This window comes from Camarhynchus parvulus, chromosome 2, assembly GCF_901933205.1.
Source record: "Camarhynchus parvulus chromosome 2, STF_HiC, whole genome shotgun sequence".
NCBI classification, from domain to species: Eukaryota; Metazoa; Chordata; class Aves; order Passeriformes; family Thraupidae; genus Camarhynchus; species Camarhynchus parvulus.
In genome coordinates this window covers 144036321-144062981 of record NC_044572.1, presented here as the reverse complement: position 1 = coordinate 144062981, position 26661 = coordinate 144036321, and the positions used below count along the sequence as shown (strand labels likewise).

General features: G+C 45.8%; 1 protein-coding gene across 1 annotated transcript in view; it reads left to right on the top strand.

The window, feature by feature from the left end:
• Positions 1-26661, top strand: part of ST3GAL1 (ST3 beta-galactoside alpha-2,3-sialyltransferase 1) — a 78054-nt gene that overhangs the window by 33299 nt on the left and 18094 nt on the right. The window contains exon 2 of the mRNA XM_030965770.1: positions 19055-19861. Within this exon, the coding sequence (XP_030821630.1) occupies positions 19550-19861 (312 nt within the window). The 5' untranslated portion in view covers positions 19055-19549. The remainder of the gene's footprint in view (positions 1-19054; positions 19862-26661) is intronic.

Sequence of the window (26661 nt, the reverse complement as noted above, 5' to 3'; positions counted from 1 at the left end):
AGGGGGGGGACTACAGGGGTGGCTTCTGTGAGAAGCTTCTGGAAGCTTCCCCCCATGTCCAGCTGAGCCAGTGCCAAGTGGCTCCAAAATGGACCAAACCCATCTGCAACGCTGGTAGTGCCTCTGGGATAATGTGCCTAAGAAGAGGGAAAAGTTCTTCTAAGCAGCAGCCAGAGGAGGGAGGGAGGGTAAGAGAGCAGCAGCTCTGCACACTCTGAGGTCACTGGCTCCTGGAGGGGTCCCACACTGGGGCAGCTCCTGCAGCCCATGGAAGGACTCACACTGGAGGAGCCTGTGGAGGTTTGTTTCCATGAGGAGGAAGGAGCAGCAGAGACAATGTGAACTGAGCACAGCCCACATTCCCTGTCTCCCTGCGCTGCTGGTGGGGTAGGAAGAGAAATCAGGAGTGAAGTTGAGTCTCAGAATAAGGGAGGAATGGAGGGAAGATGTTTTAAGATTTGGTTTGATTTCTCATTGTCCTGTTCTGATTGCCAAGTTGAGTCTGTTTTGCTTGTGATGGTAACTGGTGAGTGATCTCTCCCTGTCCTTATCTCAGCCCACAAGTTTTTCACTATTTTTCTCCCCTGTCCAGCTTAGGAGGGCAGTGACAGAGGGGGGCACCTGGTATCCAGCCAGGGTCAGCCCAGCACAGTGAGGCTCCCCACATTTCCAGTGTCAGGAGTGCATCTCTGCACCGTGATCACTCAGGGGAAGAATGTAGCTCCAAAATTACAATCAAGTGTGCATTGAAAGCATGAGACTCAGGCTTCTGTCTCAGAGATGGGCTGGAACTGCACATCCTGGCTCTTATCCTGGGTGCTCGTGAGGAGTGACTCAAGAACTTGAACACCTCCATTCACCTGCTGCACCATCACAAGGATATTTAAATTACCCTCTGCAGGAGTATTGCTCTCTGCATAAGGGACCTGCTGTTCACATCATACTGAAATATCACCCAGATTCGTGTGTTTGCAACCCCAGGGACCTAAAGGAGATTGTGCAAATGTGTGCATGTGGCTTCTCTGACCCAGAGAAAGGCAGTATGTGGAATTTGGGCTTGTATGCCTACATGGACATCCATAGCTAGAAGAAAACAAGTAAGAAACAAGTTGTTAATATATGCCTGTGTCACACTCAGAAATGCTCTTGAGGTGGGTGTCTGGCAATAGCATGGAGTCTCCTAGATAGATGCAGGTGGAGGCAGCAGATAACTGTGGTGGCTGTGCCAGGCAGAGCAGCTCCTGCTGCCAGAGCCCAGCATGGAGCCCTGTGGCTCCTTTGTAGGCATCACCATGGACCATGGAATCACAGCCAGGGAACCAGCTGGTAGCTCTCTGCCTGCAGCTTTCTTTATCCCATAAACAGTTCCAAATGCTGCCCCCTGCTCCTTGCTTTTTAACAGATGACATTGAAGGGCTTTCACCTTTTTCCCCCCCAGTTTTTTTTTTAAAGTTCTCCCTGCTTCATCATGTCATGGGTGACACCCCTGACACCTGACCACTGACTTCTGCACCAGCAAGATTTTCATGGAATCACAGAGGCATTAAGATTGGAAAAGACCTCCAAGATTATCAGGGGCAGATGTCTCTTTTCTTGTCTAAAAACCAGTCTGTGGCAGGGCTGCCTACAGCCCCCTCCTCCCATTGCGGGCACCAATTCCTGACCCACCCCAGGTGGCTGCTCCATTCTCCTGCTGGAGGCACCAGGGACGGGGCACATCCTGACCCTGGGAACTGCCTCCCTGCTCAGCTGCCCTTGCCAAGCAGTGCTGCAATCCGGGCTCAGTTCCTGAAGCAAAGAGCAGCTGAAGCAGCTCAGTGTTCCCCTCTCCAGAGACCAGCTGCTCTCACCTGGCGCCTCGCAGCTAATCATAGTGACAGCAGCCATTGTTTATTTCCCTCCATCCTTGTCTTCCTTGTTTTATGGAAAATTAGAGCAGGCAGGCAAGCCATACATCAGCCTATAAATGCTGTGGAGTCTTTTGGCTTTGTGCTAAATAATTGTGCATTTTATTGCTATTTACACATTTATTTTCCGAGGCAATAAAATACAAACTGCAGTCCTCAAGACTTTATATTTTGCATCTGTATCGCAGCAGCCGCACAGGCAGCATGCAACCTGCTGCCATAAATTCACTTTCTTATTTTAGTAGGTCTAACATTTATTTATAATTAATGTCAGAGACCTTACACAGGAATGCCAATTATTGTTTTTTTCTTTTTTTTAAGAAAAAGAAATTACTTTTTTCTTATTACTGCCATAGCAGCACAGTCAAATTGCAGAGGCTAATCTTGTTCACAACAGTGGAAGAAAAAGCTCTTAAAAACTGAGTTGGTGGTACAGTTATAAGAAGCACCATGTAGTCCCTTAACTCTGGAGTTTGTATATATGGAAATTATTGTATGGGGGGCAGGGGACAGTAATTCACATTAGCAGCTCTGCTGGTGTCAGTGTGGGAATAGGAAAGATCTCCAGCAGGAGCCGTTGTAACCAGTGCAAAATGAGAGCCTTTGCAAGTGGCAAGGGGGCTCAGTGTCCCAGGGCAGCTGGGGCTGGGGGCACCCAGGGTCTCAGGGGGACCCCCAGACTCCATTGCTGTGATGGAGGAGTGGCTGCTGTGCCTGCAGCTTTGCGCTGCCAGCAGTGCCCGTGGGGTGCAGCACTTACCGTACAATGGGTGTCCATGGAACTCAGCTGCACTTGCCACAATCACATGCACAAGGATGTGAATTGGACAAAGGAAGCCTTGAAATACATTTTTATGGCTTGAATCCCCCATTACCTGCTTAGTGCTAAGAGATCTACCCATGCATTTGTGAACTCAATGGCCCTTATCAGTCGCCTTTGCACAGCTGGTGCTTCTCCTTCAGTCCAGCTATGCCAGGAAATCTGCTGAGGGAGGCATCAGACTTGGCAAAGAGTGATGGGAACAGCAGCCAGCTCCATCTTAAACTAATTTTTACCCCTGGCAGGGATGGCTGCCTAACAAGTGTTCAGAGGCTGAAACACAGCCCTGAAAAAGCTGCAGGTTGGAGGTGTGAAGGGGCTGCAGAGGGCAAAGTAAGGAGTCTGCTGCTGCACCAGCTTCCCATTCCTGATGATTTACTGTCAAAATGCTGAGCAGCTCTGGGAGAGGGAAGAAGTGGAGTTAGGAGCAGAGTTGGGAGCCAGGGATGGATGTTACATTTCTACCTCAAGCTCTGGAATGGTGAGAATAAGATGGATGCCTGCACGTTCACTCACCCCTTCCACATCTGCAAAGCACAGCTGGCACCAGCATGTCTCGTGTGTGGTGGTATTTGGGGGGATTACCAAAATAAAAGGGGTTATTGTGGGGGTTGAATAACCTGCTTGCTTTGTGCCACCTTGCCCTCCAAAGGGTTCTCCTCCCACAGCAAGTGAACCTGAGTGGGTCAGGAAATAAAACCAGAGGTGATCAGTCCATTCTGTGACGCCTTCCCAAGGAGCTCCATAAACAGTAAGGGAGCCTGTGTCAGCTGGGAGGGGTGTGATCTCTGCATGAATGTGGCCAGAAATGCTGTCAGAGCAAAGCTGATGTTGCTCAACTGTGTGATTCAGTCTGAGGAACAGCAAACCAGCCCTGAAGGATTCTGCTCTGCCTGCCTGGGGGCACTGAGTGGCAACAGTTGTGGAAAACAGCGAGGTGTGGGTTCTCTGGAAACTCATACCCAAAACATCTCATGTGGAGTACCACAGATGGAAGCAGAGAGTGCTTTGGCTGTTACTTGTTTGTCATTGCACAGCCACAAATGCCACCTAAATTCTGTCACTTCAATTCTGACCTTTTTGTTTTGTTTTGTTTTTTGGGGGTTTTATTGTTGATTTTTTGGTTTTTTGTCTAGCACTATTAGGATTTTTCCTTCTTTGCTTGCTCATCAGGAAGATAATTCTATTTTCATTATTTTCATTTCTTAATTAGCTTGGTATTTCTTCACTCATTCAAAGATGTCTGGCCAAATTAAATTAACGTGCAGCACTTGTCAAGCCAAAGGATTTGCACACCAGGGCTAGACAGCCTGGGGACAGGAGAAATGTGCTCTCACAGGGCTGTACTGTGTGGGCTTGGGGCAGGTATCACCCACAGGAACCTCACCTGCACACCTCACACAGGGGGGATGTTGCTGACAGGCATCTGGGCATGAAGGAGCTTTATTCTTGCCCAGCAGCGCTGGTGGGGCTGCAAAAACTTCTTGATTTGCTCTGTCTGCTGTGACAGTGCTGGGGAGCCTGGCCACCAAATGTGCAGCTCACCTCCATGGGTTTTGTAAAGTTGTTTCTGAAAGCAAATTCTGTTTTTATTCTGCTTGTGTTGAACAAGTTGAGCTGTGAATCATGTTTCACCCCATGGATGCTATTCCAGACCCAGCCCTACTTTTGAGTTGGAGAAGGCACCAAACACATGCAAGGGCCTGCAGGAATGGGACAAGAGATAATGGTTTTAAACTAAAAGTGTTTAGATTCAGACTAAGGAAGATATAAGGAAGACATTTTTGTGAGGAGGCTGGTGAAACACTGGCACAGGTTGTTGAGAGAGGCTGTAGATGCCCCATCCCTGGAAACATTCAAGGTTGGGTTGGATGGGGCTCTGAGGAAGCTGATCTTGTTGAAGATGTCCCTGCTCATTGCAGTGCAGTTGGACTAGATGACCTTTAAAGGTCCTTTGGAACCCAAACCATCCCATGATTCCAATAAAAGCTGTGGGGAGGAAGAGGGGCCATGTCTCTCTCATTTTTTATCCTTTGCCATAGAAGAGGGGTTTTATCTAATGGGAGGTTCGTTTGGTTCACATCAGCAGAAGTTTGGACATCCCTGTGTGCCTGCTGTCCTCCTTGCAGGCAGCAGCATGACCCACATAGGGGTTAATTCCACAGTAAGCCCTGTCAGCAGGTCAGTAAACCTGCTCCCACCCCTTCCTGCTCCCTGCTAATCCAGGCAAATCCTCTTTCCCTGTACCTTCTCCTGTTTCTTCCATCACCTTGAAGTAAAAAGGTAAGGATGAAGCAAAGGAAGGAAAGTTGTGGAAACACACTTTAGCCATTTTGGTAGGTGCATGAGAGCAAAATCAGCCTCCCTGGAGTGCAGCCTGGCCCCTGCTGTCTCTGTGGGCTCTGTGCAGGTGTCTGTGTGCAGTCTGACCCCTCTACCTGCTCCTCCCCCAGGACTGCCTGGACCATGGCATCCCAGGGCTTCCCCAGCACAGAGTCATGTCCTGTAAATAAGGCTGAGCTTATTTCCCAGGCTGCCTGTATCTAAAATCAGGGGGACATTTCCTTCTGGGTTCATTTAGATTGGAGAAAAGGAGGCTGAGTGGAGACTTTCTCTACAGCTCCCTGAAAGGAGGTGATAACCTGGTGGGGTCAGTCTCTTCACCCACGTAACAAGAGATAGAGTGAGAAGGAGCAGCCCCACACTGTACCAGGGCATGTTTAGAGGCTTGTTTAGATTGGATATTAAGAATTTTTTTTTTACCACAAAAGCTGTTGAGCATTGGAACAGGCTGCCCAGGGAAGTAAGGAAACCACCATCCCTGAAAATATTCAAACAACATATGGATGTGGCACCTGGGGACATGGTTTAGTGATGACTTGGTGGTGCTGCATTAACTGTCAGACTCTGTGATCTCAGAGGTCTTTTCCAACCCAAGTGATTCTGTGATTCTTGCCCTCTGCACTGCTATGATACAAGCCAGGGTGCAGCTTCAGCTCATAGACTCTGCAGGGGATGATGCTCTGAGGTGATCCCAAAGAGTTTGGTTTTTATTCAGGACTGAGAGGATGGCAGCACAGTGTTTCATCTGCAGGCTGGGCTTCTTTCAGTTTCTGCTTTCAGTCCCTTAAGAATGTTAAATAAGAGTTTGCGGAAACACATTTTTTGCTGCTGTCTAATGATCTGGTAGTGACAACAAACCAAGAGAGGCAAGAGAACTTCCTGTGCTGGTTGTTTCTGGAGAAGGAGTTAAAAAGTCCTCTATTAGTTATGTGTGACTGATTGGTACTGCTTTGCATGGGAGGAAACCTCTCAGCACCTCACCCAGCTGAGCGTCCCACGAGTCTATGAACAAATGTCCAGGACTGAAGCCAAACTGTCTCAGTTTCGGGTGTCAGCCAGGAGCTGCACCTCTCCAAGGGGCTCTGAGGGGTGAGCAGTCTTGTCCTTGGCTGCAGTTCTGGCTGGTAGCTCCGTGAGCAGAAATGACTGCAGGTATTTGTAAAACTCAGGAAAGATCACTTTGCCTCCACTGTGAGCCTCACTGCCCTGCCTCTCTGCACTGTCCTCACTGAGGAGATGAGAGATGCACCAGATCTGCTATGCACATCAACCAGGGCTGGGGCAATGAAATTCAAAGCAAGAAATACAGGAGGCTGCAAAATGAGAACAATTTCCATCAGCTGCAAGTTTGGAAACACCCTGGCAGCAGTGATGCTGGGAACTGGAAACTTGGAAACTTCGTCTTTCACACAAAGATCTAGCAATCCACCATGGGACAGCAACCCCTGGTATCCATTCTCTTCTCCTGAGGGTGGAAACTCCCCAGCAACAGCAATTACCAAGTACTGGATCATCCCCCTGTAGCTGAGTGTGACAGCACTTCTGGGGCTGGGAAGTCACATCTCATTTTAGAGGAAATTAAAAACAATGGTGCCCTTCAGCCAAAGCATCTCCTCCATAAGTCATAGGTCAGTTCTCCTCTGGGAATGTCTAAATTCTGTTTGGAATGACTTCCCTTTGGATGCTGTCATTATTTTTCAGCATTCACTTTTTATTTTTGAACAAGAAAGGCGTGGTATAAAAAGAGTAAAAACTCGTATTACCCTGTTTAAAACCAAGCCAAGCAGAACAGTGTATTTCTCGGATTTTCTTGATATACATTTCCTTGCAAATCTTAGAGAGATTTTAATTAAAAGTTTCTTTTCCCTTTCCTTCATAAAGGCAAAAGACAAATAAAAATCTTGTAGCTGCCACTTTTAAAGCAAGCTTTTGGAAACAAATTGGTGTCTCATTTAAGAGAAAACCCAAAATCCCAGGGCTCTACTGCCTGTGGTCAATGGGGACTGTTAGTTTTTAACAGTGTGCCCATTAAAACTTTCCAGGAGCTTTATTTCTAGAGCAAGTGGTGACATTTTCATAAACTCCAGTTTTAAAGTTACCATGAAATTTTTCATTGGAGTGAGAGCAGGATCCCACATGCATTGCAATAGTCATACGCACAAAACCGTGCAGTCCCAAAGGAAGGTTTCCCTGTCCCACTGAAAACGGAGGGATGGTTTAGGTGGGGAAAGGATATTGCAGTGAATGTGGGATCCTGTTCTCAGTGTTTGAATGGGAGGTGTGATCTTGAACCCAAGGACAGAATTTAGCTTTTGATGTTGCCCTGCTGTGGGCTTTGTGCTGACAAAGGGCTCTTACAATTATAGTCACTTCAGGACAGTGACACTGAGGCTAAAGCTGAGGTTTCTGACCAGCCCATGTAGAACTGGTGTTTGTCTTTTGTTGATGCACAAGAGGAAGTTCTTGGTTTTCTAATGTGTCACTAACTGGAAAGTATTACTGGGGAAGAATCAGCAGCTGGGGCTTCCCCACTCTGAAGGAAAGGAAGAAAACTCCTCAGTAAACAGGACCCCAAAGGACAGAGATCTCCCCTCTGCTTCTCTTTGTCATAGGTAAAAGGATAAATTCAGGGTGATGTTTCTACAGCATCTGGCCTGCTGCAGATTGATTTCTAGATAGAATGCTGGCAGCACTGCAGAGAGCAAGACCAAAGCAATATTGAATTGGTCGCCACTTTCTTGTGGGAAAATTCCTCCTTTTACAAAATCAATTATACCATTTTAGAATTGAAAATTAAGTTCTAAATTAAGTGAAGCTTCCTCTGCTAATTATTTCTGTATGGCTAAGTGATACTTTGAATTTCTCTTTGAATTAGGAAGCCCTTAAATATTCAATGTTGCTGGTTACCTTAGTAGACTCCCTGTTTATGTTTTAGCCATCCAAGTAAGACAAGTGGAAAAGATGCCATAGCTGTGTGCGTGCCTATGTGTGTTTCTCCAACATTCAATTATCAGCATCCAAAACCTCAGTATTACCATTTTTAATGCAGTTCAGGATGCCCAGCTGAGTGCTGTATGTGCAGCTCTGATATATGCAAATCCATTTTGCATGCAGCTCTTGACATATTTTCATATTCAGGATTATGGGAAGCTTTTTGTGTGCCACTTTGATGTATGCTAATCTTTGTTTTTCTAAAAACACTTTTAAAAAGTCCAGACAGATAGACAATATTTCTTCTTCACTGAAACCCCGTGTTTTTTCTGTACCCAGGCTCCCATACGTTTCAGAGCAAAGCTTCCACCTGTGTCATGCTGAAGGGCCATATCCCTGTGCCCTGCTCTGGGCAGCTCCTTGTATCCATCAGGTATCAGAGACAAGCTGAGATCTAGCAGTCCTCTGGATGAAAGGCAGCCTGAATCCTTCATTTCTTCCTTGACTGTCACCTCTGTTGTAGATGCAGAGCAAAAGCTGGAATGGGAACCTCACACACAGAGGCTGGGTGATGCCTGGGCTGGTGGCAAGAGCACACAGTGCAGCTGGATCCAAATAGGTCAAGTACACCTATTAGGGACATAAATGATCAATCAATTAAAGTGGTTGCCTAATGGCTTTGTATTCTGCCCTGTAACACAGGATATGAGTTATCAAATGTGTTACTTATATCTCTAATATATTTTATTGTATTATTTATGGATTTCTTGTAAACTTTCTGTGGCTGCCAGACTTACCATAGTGCGCACAGCAAGACAAAAAACTTGGAAGTATTATTTTGTTCTTGCAAGGATTGCAGTGGGTGCCAGGTCCGGACTATGCACAGATGCTAAAACACCTCTGAATTTAATTGTGGGTAGTTTGACACCTTTGTAGCACCATAAAGACTAAATATAAATCCCAGGTTAATGAATGAGAAAATCCCTGTGGTGTCATTAAATCTTCTCCAGAGCGAGCTCAGTGTGCCCAATGAATAAATGTTTAATGCAGTGCTGTGTCAGATGGAGCCATCGACTGGGAGAGAAATGCTCTTGCTTTAACAGGATCCCATCAGCTGAGCTCCACTCAACAGCCCCACAGTGCCAGCAGCTGCTGGATATTGCTTCAGGGCAGGAATCTCAGCAAGGAGAGTCAGAGCTGCTCACATGGCACAGAAACATTTCTCCTAGATTTTCCTGGAGTTTTGGGATTATTGACAATATCATCAATGTTATCATCATTACCATCTAATCTTTCTTAGCATTCCGAATTGTAATGCCATGACATCCCCTGCAGTGCATTAATCACTTTCTTAATATCAGGAATTAATGTTTCTCACAACACATCCTTTGAAGTCACAAACAACTGTATTTATAGCCGCATACGTTTCCCTGCTGCTATAGCCAAGGAGCAGCTTGGTGAATATTTTTGAGCTGGATTCTCACTGATGGTGTAGCACAACACCTGTAGTTGGGTTCCATTTTGTACTGGGATTGCATGGCCAGGTTTTGGGATTGGGGTTGGGGCTACAGGGTTGGCTTCTGTGAGAAGCTGCCAGAAGCTGCCCCCATGTTCAGCATGGGCACCTGGCACCCAGACAGGGTCAACCCACTACACACCTTTAGTTCAGAGTATTCTACAGTCTTAAATAATCTTATAGCCTCCCCTGTAATCCTATAAAATTAAAACAAATGCAGCTACAGGATTCACTTTTCAGTAGTTTTAGTTTGCATCTGTTTCTACTACTGCTGCTATTGTTAACCAGTCACTGTGTACTTGAATTACATGGAAGTAGTTTTCTTACTGTCTTTGATGAATAAGCAAGACTTTAAAAACAATCCATAGTCATCCCAACATTAAGCTAAAAGTAAAAAGGAGAGGTGATTTTATTTTCCTTTCTCAGATAAGGAGTAAAAGGAGTGCTTTGTATTTGGACAGTGATGGTGGTGGTGGTGTTTTTGTTTTATTTTGAATTTCAAAATGTTTTGCTTTCCTTTAATTACCAAAAGTTACACATTTTCGAGAAAAAAACTTTTGCAAAATGAAAAGTAGATTTCTTCATTTAAAATGTCAAAGATCCTTCTTTTTGAAAATTTCTTAATACAGCAAATCAAAATGAAAAATATATTTAATCTTGGCAAACTGATTTGAAACAAGACAGAAATAAAAATAATTGTGCTTGAGAAACTCCTTACCAGCTCCAATTCTAGACTTGTCATATCATGAACCACTTAAAAATTCTTCTAGATGCAAACACACATAGGTGTCCTGGAAATCCGTTTGATAACTCTTCTTTTCCAAGCACAGAGTAACAGAACTTTGATCACAGCCTACAAATCACTGAATGGCATGGGAAGGATGGGGAAGCACCTGGGCAGTCTGTCCACCATGGACTTTGCTATCAAAGTTTGTCAACAGGAATCAAACAGCAATTTTAATGTGTCCAGTTGTCTGCTTGGATGTTTTTAAAGAACTCTTTGAAGTAGAGCAATTCATAGACATAGAGTGAATAAATTTTAGTGAGTGAGTGAATTTTAGTTTAGGATTTTCACCACAGAGTTATTCTTTTCATTGTCCTACCTTTGGACTCTTGGCATGCAGTCCAAAAAAATCCCATCCCAACCCACGGTGAATATTGGCCACAGAAAAGTTCTCATCCAGCAGGTTAAACCTATGTGTCTGTCCAGCATTGCAAACTACAGGATAAGGAAGGAAAGGAATATTTTTTAAAAACTTATAACAATATATTTGCTATTTAAAACATCAATGTGTCTGTGGGAGAGGGGATTTGGAATACATAAAAGAAAATGAAGTAGCCCCAGGGAAGCAGAGGTGCCATTTTCTGATTAATGGAGTGTGTGCAAAGAGGTAGGGCTCCTCCAAAATCACTATCTAGCAAGAACAGGGGCTGTGGAAGACATTCTGACCAGCAGCTCATTTTTCCACTATTGTTTTTCAACACATCCCTGGTTGACCTGGCAGACTCCAACCTCTTGGCCATAAATGCCACTGTTCACACAACTTGGCTGGACAGTTCTGTCATTCCAATGCTCCTATTTTGTCCTGAAAATACTTGAACAGAGGATTGAGCCAGAGGAATGGACCATAAACAGGTCAGCAGTAGAGCTGCATGTTAGGTTTGAATTCATCAACAAATTCAGGCCTTTCCCTGGCCTGTCCCAGTTTATCTCATGGTTGTTTCCTGGTATGAGGATAAGGCTGAGTGTTCCCTTGGCACGGCAATGACCTGGAAAACTTAAGACCAAGCTCCCACTGGCAAGCTGTGGTGCATTACCAGTGTGCTTTTCTTCAGTGAACCTGGCATGATACCAAGCCTGGCTGCAGTAACAAAAGGCCATTATATCAACAGTGACTTACTCACATTATGGTTCCCCGTGGAAATAAATTGATCAGGAGTTTATCTCCATGGTCCCAGACATTCATGTGTTTCTGAGTGATAAGTGATAGCCAGGAGAATGCCATCCTTGCAGAGCTGGTGCCACCAGTGGAGGAAGCTGGGCTCTTCCCACCCTTTCCCTTCACCACAAACTCTCCTTTCACCTTCTCCCTCAAGGCTAGAAGTCAGGAGATGATGGTGGGGGACATAATGTTTATCAAATAGGAGGAATTTATTGGGATCATAGAATGGATTATCAGCATTTTTTATTCTTAGAGTCGCAGATTCACAGAATCATAGAATTGGAGTTTGGGCTGGAAAGGACCCTTTAAGATAATCTAGTTCAATGGGGCCCCTCTGCCATGGGCAGGGACATCTTCAACCAGATAATTTTGTTCAGAGTCCCATCCGACCTGGTCTCCAACGCTTTCAGGGATGGGCATCTGGCACCCTTCTGGGAAACCTGTTCCAGTGTTCCACCACTCTCACTGTAAAAAAATTCTACCTTGTATCTGGTATAAATCTTCCATCTTTTATTGATTTTGCCTTATCTTGTCACTTCAGGCTCTACTAAAGAATCTCTCCCTACCTTTCTTAAGGCCCCTTTAAGCACTGGGAAACTGCTCTGAGGTTTCCCCAGAGGCTTCTCTTTTCCAGGCTGAGCAAACCCAGATGTCTCAGCCTGTTCTTCATAGGAGAGGTCCTTCTCCTCAGATCTGCTCTCAATCTTTTCATCCTGTGTTGATACCTGGGGTTGCCCTTGTTGAACCTCATGAAGGAGATTTTGGAGCCAAATAATCTTTTGTGGCATTTGCAGTCCCATTCAAAACAAAATTTCCTACTTGGCCTGAAGTCATGAGTACACAGTGTAGCCCATGGAGGACAGCACAGTTAGTCCTGGATATTAACAGTGTGATTTCTCCAGCCTTTGCAGGAGTGAACTCTTGGAATGCAAGGGAGGAGGATGTGGTGGATGAAGAAATGTCTTCACCATGGTGGGAGGTGGCAGGGATTTCAGACAGTTCTCCACACCCAAGGATAAGAGCAGACTCGTGATCTTTTCAAGCCAGATCCTCCAGCTCTTTCTTCAAACACTGTGAGGGAGTTTTCAATTCCAGACCACTCAGCAACAAGCCTGATAAAGTCTGCCAAGATAAATACTTATTTTGAGGCAGCAGAATGAAAATTCCCCACCCAAGTTTCTTTTGGTCTCATACATACCTAGCACAAAGAGGTGCTTGCTTACCCTGACCTCACAGACCTGTTGTGCATGTAGGTAGGATGGGCTGTGTCAGAGTACCAACTCTGAGTACCAACCAAAGGAGATTTCCTTTGGACCTGGCCAGCCCCAGCCTGCTGCCAAACTGCCCACTGATAAGGCACAAGTGGGTAATGATTTTTTTTCAGATCACTGGCACCTAAAATGCTGTTCAGGTTATGCTCCATAAACTATCTCCAGTTTTTCTTCTATTCACTGTGATGGATGAAACTCTGCCCAATAGCTGGCTTCACACTCAAGAAGCACAGAGGAGCTGCTGCATTCAAATTTTTCTGAAGCCACTTTTTCTCATGGCTTAAATGCTCCTGAATGCTTTTGTTTTCCAGGCAGTGTTGATACCATTAGTTTGAGGTGCTTGGAGTGGACATTTTAATAAATCTGAGAGCAATATACCAACTATCTTTCCTGATTTCAATGCTGCCATGCCATTTGACAGTGGCAATCAAACAGATTTATGCCTCTCAGCATGGTCAGTGATGGGGCAGAAGAGTTACAGATCATTTTCTCCCTGATTAAATGGCAGGTGAGACTTGGGTCTGCCTTTCTGTCTGTGGGCACACAGGACAGCAGCACACATGCCATCTCTGTGGGGATGTAATGAGGGACAGGAGAAAAGAGCCAGTGAGCTCTGGGAGACAAAACACAATCTGATTTTAATTAATCATAGAATGGTTTGTGTTGGGGGGGACTTTAGAGATTATCTGTTTTCACCCCCCCTCTGTTGTGGGCAGGGACATCTTCCACTAGACCAGGCTGCTCAGGACCCCAGTCAGACTGGCCTTGGACACTTCCAGGGATGAGGAATTATATGGAATCCATAATGTGATGGAGTGAGGGATGGATGGATGTGGATGGAAGGGAAAGGGAAAGGGAAAGGGAAAGGGAAAGGGAAAGGGAAAGGGAAAGGGAAAGGGAAAGGGAAGGAAAGGAAGGAAGATGTTGCACCTTGTGCTTTTCCAAAATTGTGTCACGTGGTGGCTTTTGGTGCCCCATAGGGGCAGGGCTCAGCTTTGCCTGCCAGAGCATGGAACAGGCTGAAGTGGCAGAGGCTGTGCTGGGGCACAGGCAGCACCCCTTCATGTCTCCATGAGGCTTCGGAGCTTGGTGGGACTGACCTGCTGGAGCTGAGGACATGGAGCAGAGGTCTGACCTGTGCTCAGCTCTGACTGCCTGCCAGGCTATCCTGTAATTCACATTCTGTCTCACAGAGCAAGAGCTCAGAGGTCTCTGGTGAGGTGTCAGACCAAGGAAATGTTCCTTTCTAAATGTCAGCCAGCTCTGGTCAGGGGAGGCAGGCAGTGATGAGCCTGGGCAAGGCAGACAAGCCTGGTTTGGAGCGAAACAGTTCCCTCCATTGTTTCCCTCCAGGCCTTAGCACAGACTTGGGGTGTGAATTTATGTGTGTTTTTCCAGCTTTTTGTTGTCCTAGAACGAGATTTTTCATGGCTGCTCTGGGCCCTTGTGGGTTCAGTAAGGCAAGATTTAACCTCCCAGGCCAGGGCTTTGAGACCAAGGGTTGCTGAAGTAGTTGCTCACAAGAAGTGTGGACAGGAAAAAAGTCCTGAAATGGCAGGAAGGATGCTTAGGGACATACTGTCGGTGTTGTCAAATTTATAACATTATAGCTGTCAGTGACTTTGCTGAGAAACTACTTAATCTCTGTAGGTTTTACAGGGCAGGAATCTGAGCTGTGTTTCTGAAAATGTGCACTTGCAGTTCTGCTGCTGAGGCCTTTCTAGCACAGCACATCCTCTTGAAGCCAAAATTGCAGCAAGTCTTGAACTTACTCCTCCAAGGGTAGAGTTTCCAGCTGTAAAATACTGTGGGATGTCCAGAGGTTGTGTGATGGCCACCATCAGTCATGAGAGAGCTGCAGCAGGTCACACTGTCCTTTCCCTTACAGGGCAGGTGGATATGTGAGGTTTGACTCTAAAGGGTTTTGGGACCTTTGAGCAGTTCAAGCCCTGCATGGAGCTCTGGCAATGTCTCTGTGCTGGGATGCTGCTGTTCCCTGCTGCTGCCTTTGTGCTCTTCTGCCTGACACAGTGGCTGGAAAGTGCTGGCAACTTCAAACTAGAGAGTGCATTTCACACCAGGGTCTTACTGTGAGTTACAGACCAGAAAAGCTGGATCCTGAACCACCAGCATCTAACACAGGCTGACAAAGATCTCACCATGGTGCTAGTACAAAGCACTTCTTTGCTAGGAAAGTGGGCATCAAAAAAGGGCCAAAGACCAATGTACTGGGACATTTACAGTGTGGGGGGATGAGTAGTAGTAGTATGGTGATTTTTTTTCTCAATTTTTTTCATTATTATTTTCTTCATGCATTTTGTCTAAGGCCCACCCATTAAAAGAAATACAAAAAAAAAACAACCATTACACAATGGTTATTATTAACCATTAACATTAATATTGTGTGGCTGACCACACAGATGTTGTGTAATACCCAAATGCCCTTCCCCTGCACCCCATGAGCTGTTCTATGCCCAAGGCAGCAGCATAAATCAGTCCCAAAGGCAGAGTTGACTCACCTGGGTGAGTTTCATGCCTGAGGCTGAGGCTGTGCAGGGCCAGCCCTGGGAGGGATGCAGGCAGGGTGTCCTTTCTTTGATTCTTGTTTCAGGTTCCCACCTGCCCTTGTGCCCCCAGGCACCTTTGGGCTGGTGTAGTTGATGCTCCTGGGATGGGCCTGGGAGCAGCTCAGCAGGGCATTATTTAGGTTCCCCTTTTCTTCCTGTGCTCCTTTGTGGGTGTGCAGATGAGCTTTTGTTTAAGAACCTGACAAGTGGAGTGAGAATACATTCCATTTGTAGGTGGATTTGTAAAAAGAAAATATTTCCTTAGGGTGTTAAGAATTGCTTTGTATTAGTCCATTGAACCGATGGGTTTTTTTCTTTGTATCACAATTGATTGATCCTGGTATTTTTTACAACAGAAGATTAAGCTCGACACTCACAACCATTTAATCACCCTGGACCCAATTCTACACTCAGGACAGAGTTTGGAGGAACCTGTCTCTTCTTCTGAACCTGCCTCTCTGCTCTTCCTGGGCCATGACCCTCTGCATTTTCCCTGCCCTGCCCATCACTGGATATTATCAGCATGAATAAACTGCCCTGGGGTGCACAGAGGTGCCTCACATGGGGACAATGATGTGGTTAAAGGAGGAGGGAGTAGGCAAAGGTAGCAGGCAAAATCCAGCCCAGAAATAAAACCTTAAGCACCCAATCACTTAAGGTAGCTTAACCTGCCGCGTGCCTGGGCTGAGCTGGATCTCTGAGCACAGGCACAGCTGCAGGCAGGCAGTGCTGAGCTCTTTTATCTCTCAGGGAACTGTAGCTGGGAGAGGGCTGGGCACTAAATCTCCCTACCTTGAGTCCCCAGAAATTGTTTCTGGGTCTGAGGCCAAAATAGCCTGTTCAGAGATGTGCTAATGCTGAGGTCATGCCAGGGATGGTGATAAGGACTGTGGCTGGTGTCATGCTACTTGAGATGGCTTAATTTAACTATCACAAGTAGTATCCAGAAGTGAAACATTCCCAGCAGCTGGGGTTGGCATCCCTGCATGGTTTCCCACACCAGTCCCTGACCTTCCACTTCCCACTACATTGGTGAATCCTTTGCAATTATTTATGCATCTTGTGTGAGCAGAGGGAGGGAGACAGACACAGGGCTAGGCTGAGATGTGGTACAAGATGTTGTGAAGAATAAAAGTAATGATATCTGGGTTGGATCTTCTGGGTGTTTTAAGAAAGAAAAAGAAACCAGCTCCAAGTGATACTGAACTCAAAAAAAAAGTTTTACATTAATTTCAGTTATCATTTTCTTCAGGCCCTAAATCAAATATATAGTCCCTGGAGCCTTTCTGTCAGCATATATATATACATTTATATATATATATGTGTGTGTGTGTGTGTGTGTGTGTAGTGTGTATATATTTTTATATATTTTCTATCATAAGTATCTATAGGAAGCATGGACATTCAGAGGAAAGAGGAAACTGTAAGTAGTAAGAATTAAAATAGAGTATCCAGTGTTCATATCCACAAGGAAAAAGGGCCTTTGGAACTCTGGTTTCTTACCTTCCCATCATATGCTAAAAAACACAGGATGATTAGGAATTTGAAGACATTGTAGCCCATTGTGTAAACACTGGTTTGGGTTTCTTCCTCCTGGAGTTGTAAATTTAACCTTAGCTGAGTTACAATAAATAAATAAATAAACCTGGCAAAATGGGTGCTTGTTTTGGAGGTCAGGACTGTTTTATCATCTCTACTCCATTTTACAGCCTTTTCCAAGAAAGGCTGGATAATCCCTCTCCCTTCTCCTGTCCAAAGCCCAGAGCAGAGCAGGAGCTGTGTTTGCAGACGCTGCCTTGGCCCAGCGCTGACAGCAGTGGGGGGCTGACCCGCCAGTGTTACAGCTCTTGAATTATCCACTCCATAAATGGAAAATCAATTTGCTTCTGGGATTGGGCATGTTTTCGGGGTTGTTAGAGGCTGTGTTTTTGTTTAGACTCACAACCACATCCAGGCTGGAAAGCAAATGTGTTTGGAGCTGTTCTGCAGCACAGAAAGGAGCTGGCGTGGATGGGGCTGGGCACTGGGGCTGTTCTCTGAGCTCCCTTTCTCACTCTCCAAGGCACAGTGGCAGCATCCCCATCACATCCCTGAAGTTTCAGGGATTCCTGAATTTTAGCTGGGAATACTTCAGAAGATTTCTGGTTAGTATAAAAACTTCCCTCTGCAACATTAAAGTGAATGCAGGATGGCTCCCTGATGTACTGGTGCAAGGAGCCCAAGCAGATGGGGTTAATACAGCCCTTTGTTATCCTGCCTGACCCACTTGTCAGCCCTTGAGCTCCTATAAATGCACGTGGAGGGGCCAGACTTAAAATAAATCTCGAGGCATTTGGCAAACAGCAGCTAATTGAAGGGCACACGCTGCCCATCATGTGCTGGGGAGGAGAAGCCTGGGGCAAAGGCTTAAAAACGAGGTCTGAGGTTCCTGTTCTCAGAACTGGCTGTGTGGGACTCTGTAAATATTTACACAGCACCTCTAAAATCCAAGCTGTTTCCAAGGTGGTGAAGTGGTTTGGCCTGGGGCAGCTCCTGGCAGATGCCAGGAGAGGAGCCACAGGAAAGCTGGGGATGCTGCAGCTGCGCTTCCCTCCTGTCTGGATAAACAGCACATTTGGGTGAGGCAGTGAGGGGGGGTCCTGCCTCAATGCCACGCACAGAAATGGGTTAAAATAGTGAGGTTTCATGGTAACAGTTGCAGTTCTGCTGGCTCTTTGCTGGGCTGAAGCCTGCAGCTGAGCAGTGAATGAGGCTTCTCTCCCTGGGCTTTCATTTGTTCATAAGTTGCACATATTCTGACATGGTTGCTTCTCTGAATTTTTTTTTTTCCTACCCTTCTTAAAAAAAAACAAAACAACAAAACAAAGAGTGTTATTTAAGCAATGGCACTTTTGGGACTTTTTGTAAACATCTGAAGTTTTATAAACAAACGTGTTTTTCTTCCCACAAAACAATGCATTCCCAATGCAACAATGCTGTCCCACAATGGCATTCCCACAAAACACTGTGGGATGAAGGGATTCATTTTATGACTTTTGAAAACTTGTTTAAATCACTGCTGCCAGGAGGGGAAGGGGGAGCAGCTCTGGGCCCCTCTGTACCTCCAAAGCAGCTTGGTGCCTCTTTGCCTAGGCTGGGGTCAAGCTGCTACCAGCTACCTTTCCTGGACAGAAAAAAGAGCAATTTTCCATGTGAAACAAAGGCCATTTATACTTTGATTTCCCCTGTTTGTCCCAGGACATATGAGCTGTTTTTTCTTGGCTTTCTCTAATCTCAAATCCAATCCCAGTAGTTAAGAAATTAAACTGGCTGGGGAAAGAAAGAGAACTGATTCTTCTTCCTCCCCATCCTGCTCCTCCTCCTTTGCCGGGTGCTTCTGCTCAGCTGCTCTGAGTTTTGAATACTTTGCTGCCTATCTTGTGGCTATCAAGGTCAGCCTGAAGGAGGAAGGGGAGTTGTTGTCATTCAAATAGCTACAAACTGAAACACAAATAAGGCCAGAGCAGAGCCAGAAGGGTGATTAATACAAAGAGACTCTGTCCACTGGTCGATGCTCTGCCCTTTCCAAAATTTCACCCTCACACTCCTCAGTGTGCAAATACCAGAGCAGAGCTTGAAACCAGGGCTGCGGTTTCAAGGGCTCTGACCTGATCAGAAGTTCTGGGATGGGGAGGGAAAAGCAGAGAGATTAGGTTGGGAGGAATGAAAAAAAAAATCTGACCATTTTCCTTTCTTTTTTTGTCTGTGTGTCCCTAGGTTACAAACTTCTCTCCATGGCTTAAATGGACATTGGAGCATGGCCCTCTGATGGAATGTACAACCCCAGATGATCTGATCCTTCAAGAACTAAATTCCAAGAAAAAGAATACAATCCTTTCTACAATTTGCTTGTTTTAATGTATGGCTTGCTCTCACACACAAAACCTGAGTTTTAATTTCTGTATGCAGAAAGACAAGGGTCTGCCTTCAGTAAACCCTCACCAGGAGAGGTTTAGCCACAGGACACAGAGAGGTGGAAGGAACTTGGAAGCACTGTGAGAAGGTGAAAGGAAATACCCAGCTTGTCCTTTTTTAAGCCGATCTGGGGAAGATGAAGCTTCTCCCTTATGGCTGGAAGTAGTGGAGTCAGTCAGTTCAGCCTGGGGCTGGGGTGGTGACTGGCAGGGACCTGCTGCAGCTTTTCCTGTTTGCCTTAAGTGGGACCCTGTGCTGCTCTCAGCCAGTGCTGGGGGTGGAACCCCAGGGGCAAAGATGGTTGTGGTGAGGAGGAGGAATGTGAAAGTGTTCACCTTCGCCTTCCTGCTGATCACAGTGACATCCTTCCTGCTGAACTACACTCACCAGGTGACCTCCACCACCTGGGACCCCCGACATCTCGTGGTGCAGTTCTCAGAGCACGTCCAGAAGCTCTTCAAGTACCCCAGGAGACCCTGCAGCTGCCACACGTGCATTTCAGAGCTGGGACGTTCCCTCTGGTTCGACCAGAGATTTAACTCAACTATGCAACCTTTCCTGACCTCACACAATGCCTTGATCCCAGAAGACAGCTACAGGTGGTGGCTGGTAAGTGGGGATGTGGGTACAGGCCAGGCTTTGGGTGGCAGTGGTGGTGTCAGGCTTCCAGAGGTGCCAGGCACATAGAAAGAGATGTTTTCTGCCCAAGGCATTTGCTGTCTCAGCTGACAAGGCAGAGGTGGAAGGAGTCGGTGTTTGTGCTGCTGTCTAGCTCGGAGGGGCTTGGAGTGCACATTCACTTGCTCCAAGCAGAGAAGTCCCTGACAGAGTTATGTGGTAGATCCAGAATTTGCAAATGTCAGCCCTGTCATTTTCTCCCTTCTCTTTCAAAGACCAGACTTTGTAACCCCTCTATTTGTGCTTCACATGGGCTTTTTGCCATTCACCAAGGTGGATAATCAAACTAATTGTGAAGTGTGTGATTCCCCCAGGGGTTCTCCCTACCATAAGATATGTAAATAATTAGCAGGATTAAATGGGAAATTATTTATTCCATGCCTATGAGAACATTCTCTGTTGTGGCTGATGGTGTAAAACTGGTCCAGAAAACTCATGGGTGGCTGTGGGTCACTGGGAAGGAGTAGCCCCAGGTAGATCCTTGAGCAGGGTGGTCCAGCTACCCCTTGAAGCCTGATCCAAGAATCATGAAAGCAAGTGGATGCCTTGTTCATAAAGCACAGAAGGGAAAAAGATACATACTGTTGTTTTGCTTAACAAAAGCCCCTTTTATTTTCTCTTGAAACAAGACATCAGTTGTTTGATTTATTCCTGGCTGCGCTGCTGAGGTGCTAAAGTGCAGGTTCTGCTGCAGCAACCCCAGTGAAATCACAGTTTCTTTGCACTTGTTTTCCCTCTCTTCTGGAAAAATAGTCCCTTGTGCCTTTCTTTAAACCCACAACAGCCTGCAACTTGGTGTCCTGCAGCAAGCACAACCCTTGTTGTGGAATTCTGGGCTTTCAGGCCTTCTCTGGCATCCTGAGGGGGCCTCTCCAGCAGGCACCCACTATTGCAGTGGGGGTATTTGGGTTTTAGGGGGGATGTGGGAATGAGACTGTATCAGATTTATCACTTCTCACTCCACTGGCTGTTGCATTTAGTGTTGAAAAATAAATCCCACTGAACTCTGCCACCTTTAATTGTTGTGTAAATGATATCATTGCTTTATGATGAGGCCCTCCTTTTTACAATGAGTCTCAAGTACTCCAGGTGCTGTATCTTTTCACCTGTCCCTTGGCCATGACTTTGATTTCCCATTGATTGTGATTTTTCTTGCAGCTTCCAGACACTTTTCTTTCTGGTCCCCATGTTTACTGTCTGGGCTTTGCTGGGGCATTGAGCAGGGAAGGTGGCAAGCTCAGGTCCTTGTCCTTGTCCTTGCCCTGCCTTGAGGTTTCACCAGGGAGCTGGGCTGATCTGACCACTGGCAATTTTCAAAGGAGTGGACACAGCCCAGATTGAGCTCAGTAATGAGAGGATGAGGTTACTCATGGACACCATGAGCAAAGCCACTCTGCATTCTGCACTCAGAACTCACTGATTTAAGCATGAGGTTTGACTGCATTCTCTCTTAGGAAAAAAATTAAAAAGTTTGGGACTCAGTACAGAAGTCTGAATATGTAATGCTCCTTCTTGTAGTGAAACAGGGGAAAAAAAAGAAGCAGTGCTTCCCCAACTCACAGAATCAGTTAGGTTGGAAAAGACCTCTGAGATCATCGAGTCCAACCTGTGACTGACCACCACCTTGTCAACCAGACCAGAGTATCAAGTGCCACATCCAGTCTTTCCTTAAACACCCCAGGGATGGTAACTCCACCTCCTCCCTGGGCAGCCCATCCAATGTCTAATCACTCCTCCTGTGAGGAAATTCCTTCAAATGTCCAACTTAAACTTTCCAACTATAGTTTTAGACTGTGTCCTCTCAACCTGTTGCCAATTCCATGGAAGAAGAGACTGACCCCCACCTGGCCACAACCTCCTTTCAGGTGATTCTAGAGGGTGACAAGGTCACTCCTGAGCCTCCTTTTCTCCAGGCTAAACAACCCCAGCTCCCTCAGCCTCAGTCACCTCACAGGACTTGTGCTCCAGACCCTTCACCACCTTTGTTGCCTTTCCTGGACTTGCTCCAGCACCTCAATGTCCTTCTTGGAGTGGCTCAGAACCGGACACAGCACTCCATGTGTGCCCTCACCAGTGTGTTCAACCAGTTCAGCTCAAGCTGAAACAGATTCTTTCAGAGGAGGTTTGTTTCTTTTTCAGCAGAATGAAAAAAGCAGATTTTCAGAACAGCCAAAAGTCTCCCCTCCCCATCCTGAACAAAAGCTGTTCATTAATTTTCAGGGCTGTCTCACCATCTTCTAGTGTTTTCATTCTTTTATTATTCAGATCATGTTCAAAGGGAATACACCACTTCAGAATACAAAATCAAAGCAATTTTTTTCAGATGGTAAAAATAAATCTTCTAAGATTCCTAGACTTTTTCAATCTTCAACCTGGATGTGTGAAATATTTTGATGTCCCACATAACTGCATTGTCTATTGGAAGTTTTTACTCACTGAAAATCTTTGCCCTAATGTGTAGTAGATGAAGAAAGTGCCCTGACTCCTCTGAAAGGTGGTTTTGGGTAAACCCCAGGCATGATGTGGCCTCACCTCCTCATTGCAGCTGGTTCCTTATGTGCATGTTGCTTTGGGTAAGCTTTTCCAAGACAGTGTCATTTCTTCAGTAAATAATTCCCAGGTGCATCCTGAGGGCAACTCCCTTTTCACTGTTCATTTTTAGGCTCATCTTCAAAGCAATTCTGAGATTTTGGCCAGTCTTTAAGAAAACATTGCTCATGGCCATGCTTCACTCTTGTGTGTTCTGCCAGCTTAGTAATTTGTGACTTTTTGCTATATTTGTACATAAAAAGGAGGTATGAGGAAACCGGAGATTGCTCCAACTTCTTTTTGGGGTGGGAGGGGGATGACTGTGTGTTCACTCTCAGGAGCTGATTTCAGACCATAGGGTGGTTTTGTTGAGCTGTAATTTTGTTGAGCTGAGGCTCTGAGATGCACTGGAGCTCTTCGTTGCATGGCTTTGACTTCCCTCCCATGGGGAGACCCGTGTGATGTGCCGCCCTAAAAGCAGGCACAGCCCTTGCCTGTCCACCAGACTCAGCCTGCCCTCCCTCCCCCTTAACCCTGTGCTGTAGATGTGAATGAGTGTTGCTCATCCCAATAGTCCTGCAGCATTAGGATCCCTCCAGTACTAGGACAGTGAGGAGGATTTCAGAGTTAATTACCAGTATTGGAGACAAAGGGACATTTGGGACCAAAGAATGGGGTGGTTTCCCTTGCTTGCAGCCCTTCCCATGGCTGCCAGGCTGCTTCATGGATTATTTGGAGAATATATAGTTTGAACACTTTCAGCCTGGTAAGATGTGACCTTTAGAAGGAAATATTCCTGCTTGCTCTGAATAAAAGTGTTTGTGTATACTGGATTTGGTGCTTCACCTGTGCAGGTGGGAAGGAGCAGGGGGAAGGAGGTCAGTGCCACCATCCCTGCAGTGGCTCATCCTGCTGCATGGGGCAGGGCTGCTCCAGAGAAGGCCCCTGAAAATGTTCCTGACTTTCCTTTGTTCATGGAAACAAGGGGGATGTTGTCAGAATTGTTCTCTGCTTCTCATTTGCTTAAATATACGCAGCTGATAAGCTGTCCCTTCATTATCAGGTAGCAAATAAGGGCCCAAATTCTCCCACGTACACCCCTGCAGCTGCTCTGTTCTTTTTGTGACTTGAAGTTGGATTGGAATCCTCTACTCTCAGGGAGGATCTAGGCATTAATAACACTTCAGGCTGTGAACATTTTGTTAGAAATTCCTTCCTCCCTCCCTCCCTCCCTTTTCTCCCTCTCACCCTTCCTGCCTCCCACATCCTCCCTCTCTCTTTCTCCTCTGCCTTCTCTCATCTGATGCTCAGGCACTGTGAGAGTGTTTTTACAAGGTGGCACCTGGTGTTACATGGTACATTCCTTTCTGTTTATGTTTTCTTTCTCACCTCCCTGAGCTGGTTCACCTGCAAGCTTTTCATTGTTTTACCATGACACAAATGTTGTGGATATTCTCACTAAATTTCTCATTAAATTTCACGAAATGTTCTCACTAAATCTCCTAACCCATATATAAGGAAACATGGCAAGAATTGCATGCTGTGACAAAGCACAGCATTTATTTATAGTTTTTTTGTTTTGTTCTAAGGGCTGGATACATTGTTCTTAGTGGTCAGAAAGTGTGAAAAATAGATCAGAACCTGCTGTTCTAAGCCCAAATGTTGAGGTTGATGGATTGAAGTTGTGATAAGTAAATTTAGGCTCAGAGTTTCCTGGCAATCTTCTCTGTAGCGCATTGTTCATAAACTATCATGTTGTAAGAACTTTTATCTCAAGTCTTAAAATGTTTGAGGATTTTGCATTTTCTTTGGAAGAAAGCTCAGATCTTGGGGCCATGTTATTAGTGTATCAAAAAGAAAATACTAGTTTAAACTCATTGTGTTTGTAGGAAAAATGTAACATATGGCTTAAAAATTTGCTTTCAGTGGGTGAACAAAGGGGCATCCCCACCCAACACGTGCTGGGGAAGTTGGGGCAGCTGCACTGATTTTTAAGGCAGCAGCAGAGCTGCTTGGCACCTGAGTCATGCATTTTGAATGCTCTCTGAGGAAAACATGTCCAAATACTTTGATCACCAGAAGTTTCCTTTGCATCTGGGATGCTGTCTGTGACACTTGGAAAGCAATACAGAGGGCTCAGCACTTTGAAGGTAGCATGCAGCTACCAGATCACTGCAGAAGGGGGTACCAAATCCCAAATCCAGGCCAGGCTCCAGGCTCTGGTCCCAGTCCCACCCAGCCCCACCTGTAGCTGAGCTGCTTGGTTGTAAGTGTGACATTTAGACCAGCTTTGGACATACGGGAAGAACCTGACCCTGGGCCACCTCTCAGCCTCAGTGGCAGCCCCCACATAAGTCCAGCTGGGCTGGAGCTGCTCCTCCTGTGGTGAGGACAGATGGATGTGGAGGTGGTCCAAGCTCACAGGTCTCTCTCAGCACAAGGGTCAGAATAGTGTAGGGGTGACCCATACCAACCACAGAAGTCAGAAATTGTACAACTCAGCATATTATTGTGTGATATTTGCAGAATATATGCATGTATATATTTGAGAATGTAAATTTTTTGACTACACAGATCAATAAACAAAGCCCAAACTCTTGACAGTTCCTCTATTCTTCCCCTTCAACTCTTAGATGCATAGTAATTGAAGGACATTAAATATAACAAGAAAAAAGCCATATTTTCCAGACCAAAGAGGCATTTTTTAAAATTGATGGTTTCCTTTTGGGCTCTCCTTGAGTCTGTAGAACAGAGATTACCTGGATTTGCCCACCTGACTCTTGCTAGGATTAATCTTGTAGATGGAAAGTGTTGTGCATGAGTATTAATGCCTCCAAACTGCAGCAGTGAGGCAATTAGTAGCTGGGCAAAAGAGATTCTTATGGGGCTTTATTTGCTCTTTATCTTTGAAAAACAGTTAAAAAGAATTAGAAAAGCCACAAAGCCCATTATTGCTACCCCAGCTTGCCCCAGGCTGCCTCACCAGTGCTGCCACAGCCACAGCTGTACCTGTCTGTCCACCATGAGGGTTCTGCCTTGCACCATCGTCTGTCTGCATCTACATCACACCCATGATTGCAGGCTGATCTATTCCACCTGCCAGTAATTTGGGGTTTTGAAGCTGTGCTTAATAAACTGCCAGACTTGGCTGTGGGTGCAGGATGCACACCAGGAGAGCTTTCCTTGGAGGTTCTCCTGACTCCTTTGAGGCCCCAAGATAAGAAGGAAGTGGATGGAGCAAGTCCAGAGCAGGCCAGGAAGATACCTGGAAAACCTTTCTTGTAAAGGCAGACTGAGATAATTGGAGTTGTTGAATCTGACAAAGAGAAGGCTCTGGGGAAACTTTATTGCCAGCTTTCAGTGTCTAAAGATACTGAGAGGAGATATTGAAAGGATAAAGATATTGAAAGGAGAGCTGGACAGGGACTTTTCACAAGGGCATGTAGTGATAGGACAAGAGGGAATGGCTTTAACCTGGGAGAGGACAGGTTTAAGATTAGCTATTAGGAATAAATTCTTTCCTTTGAGGATGGTGAGGCACTGGCACAGGTTGCCCAAAGAAGTGGATGCCCCATCCCTGGTGGTTTGTGGTTTTCAAGGCCAGGTTGGATGGGGCTTGGAGCAACCTGGTCTGGTGGGACCTGTTCCTGCTCATGGTACAGGTATTGGAATGAGTTTATCTCCAAGGCCTCTTCCAACACAAACCATTCTGTGATCCATGACTGTAGCTGTGTCCTCACCACTCACAGCCATTAGCTCTGGGCAGCCTTGGCTGAATTCACACTCTCCCTTTGCACCCCCTTAGCCAAGTTTTGGGTATTGCTGCTTGGTAGTGCTGTCACTGTGCTGGTCTTGGAGAGCCCAGTGAAATCTCCTGAGAAGTTTAAAAGCAGCAAATCCCTTGTCATCCTCAGTGGGAGAGTGCACAGTGATGAGGAGGGAACAACAGGATCTTCCTTGGAGAGCCATTCATGGATGAATAAAGGGAGTGCATGAACTTTGAGGGTTCTTTTTTTTTTTTTTTTTTTTTGCTTGCTTTTTTAAAATGAGAAGATGTAAAACCGGCTAGTTCACTTCTGTGTGTGAAATGGGGAGTTTCTAAGGCTGGGAAATGATTAAGGAAAATTCTCAATATGAACTCCCAAATACAGTTTATAACGACCTAAGGTGGTGGAGAGTTGACTCTCAAGTGACACACAAAT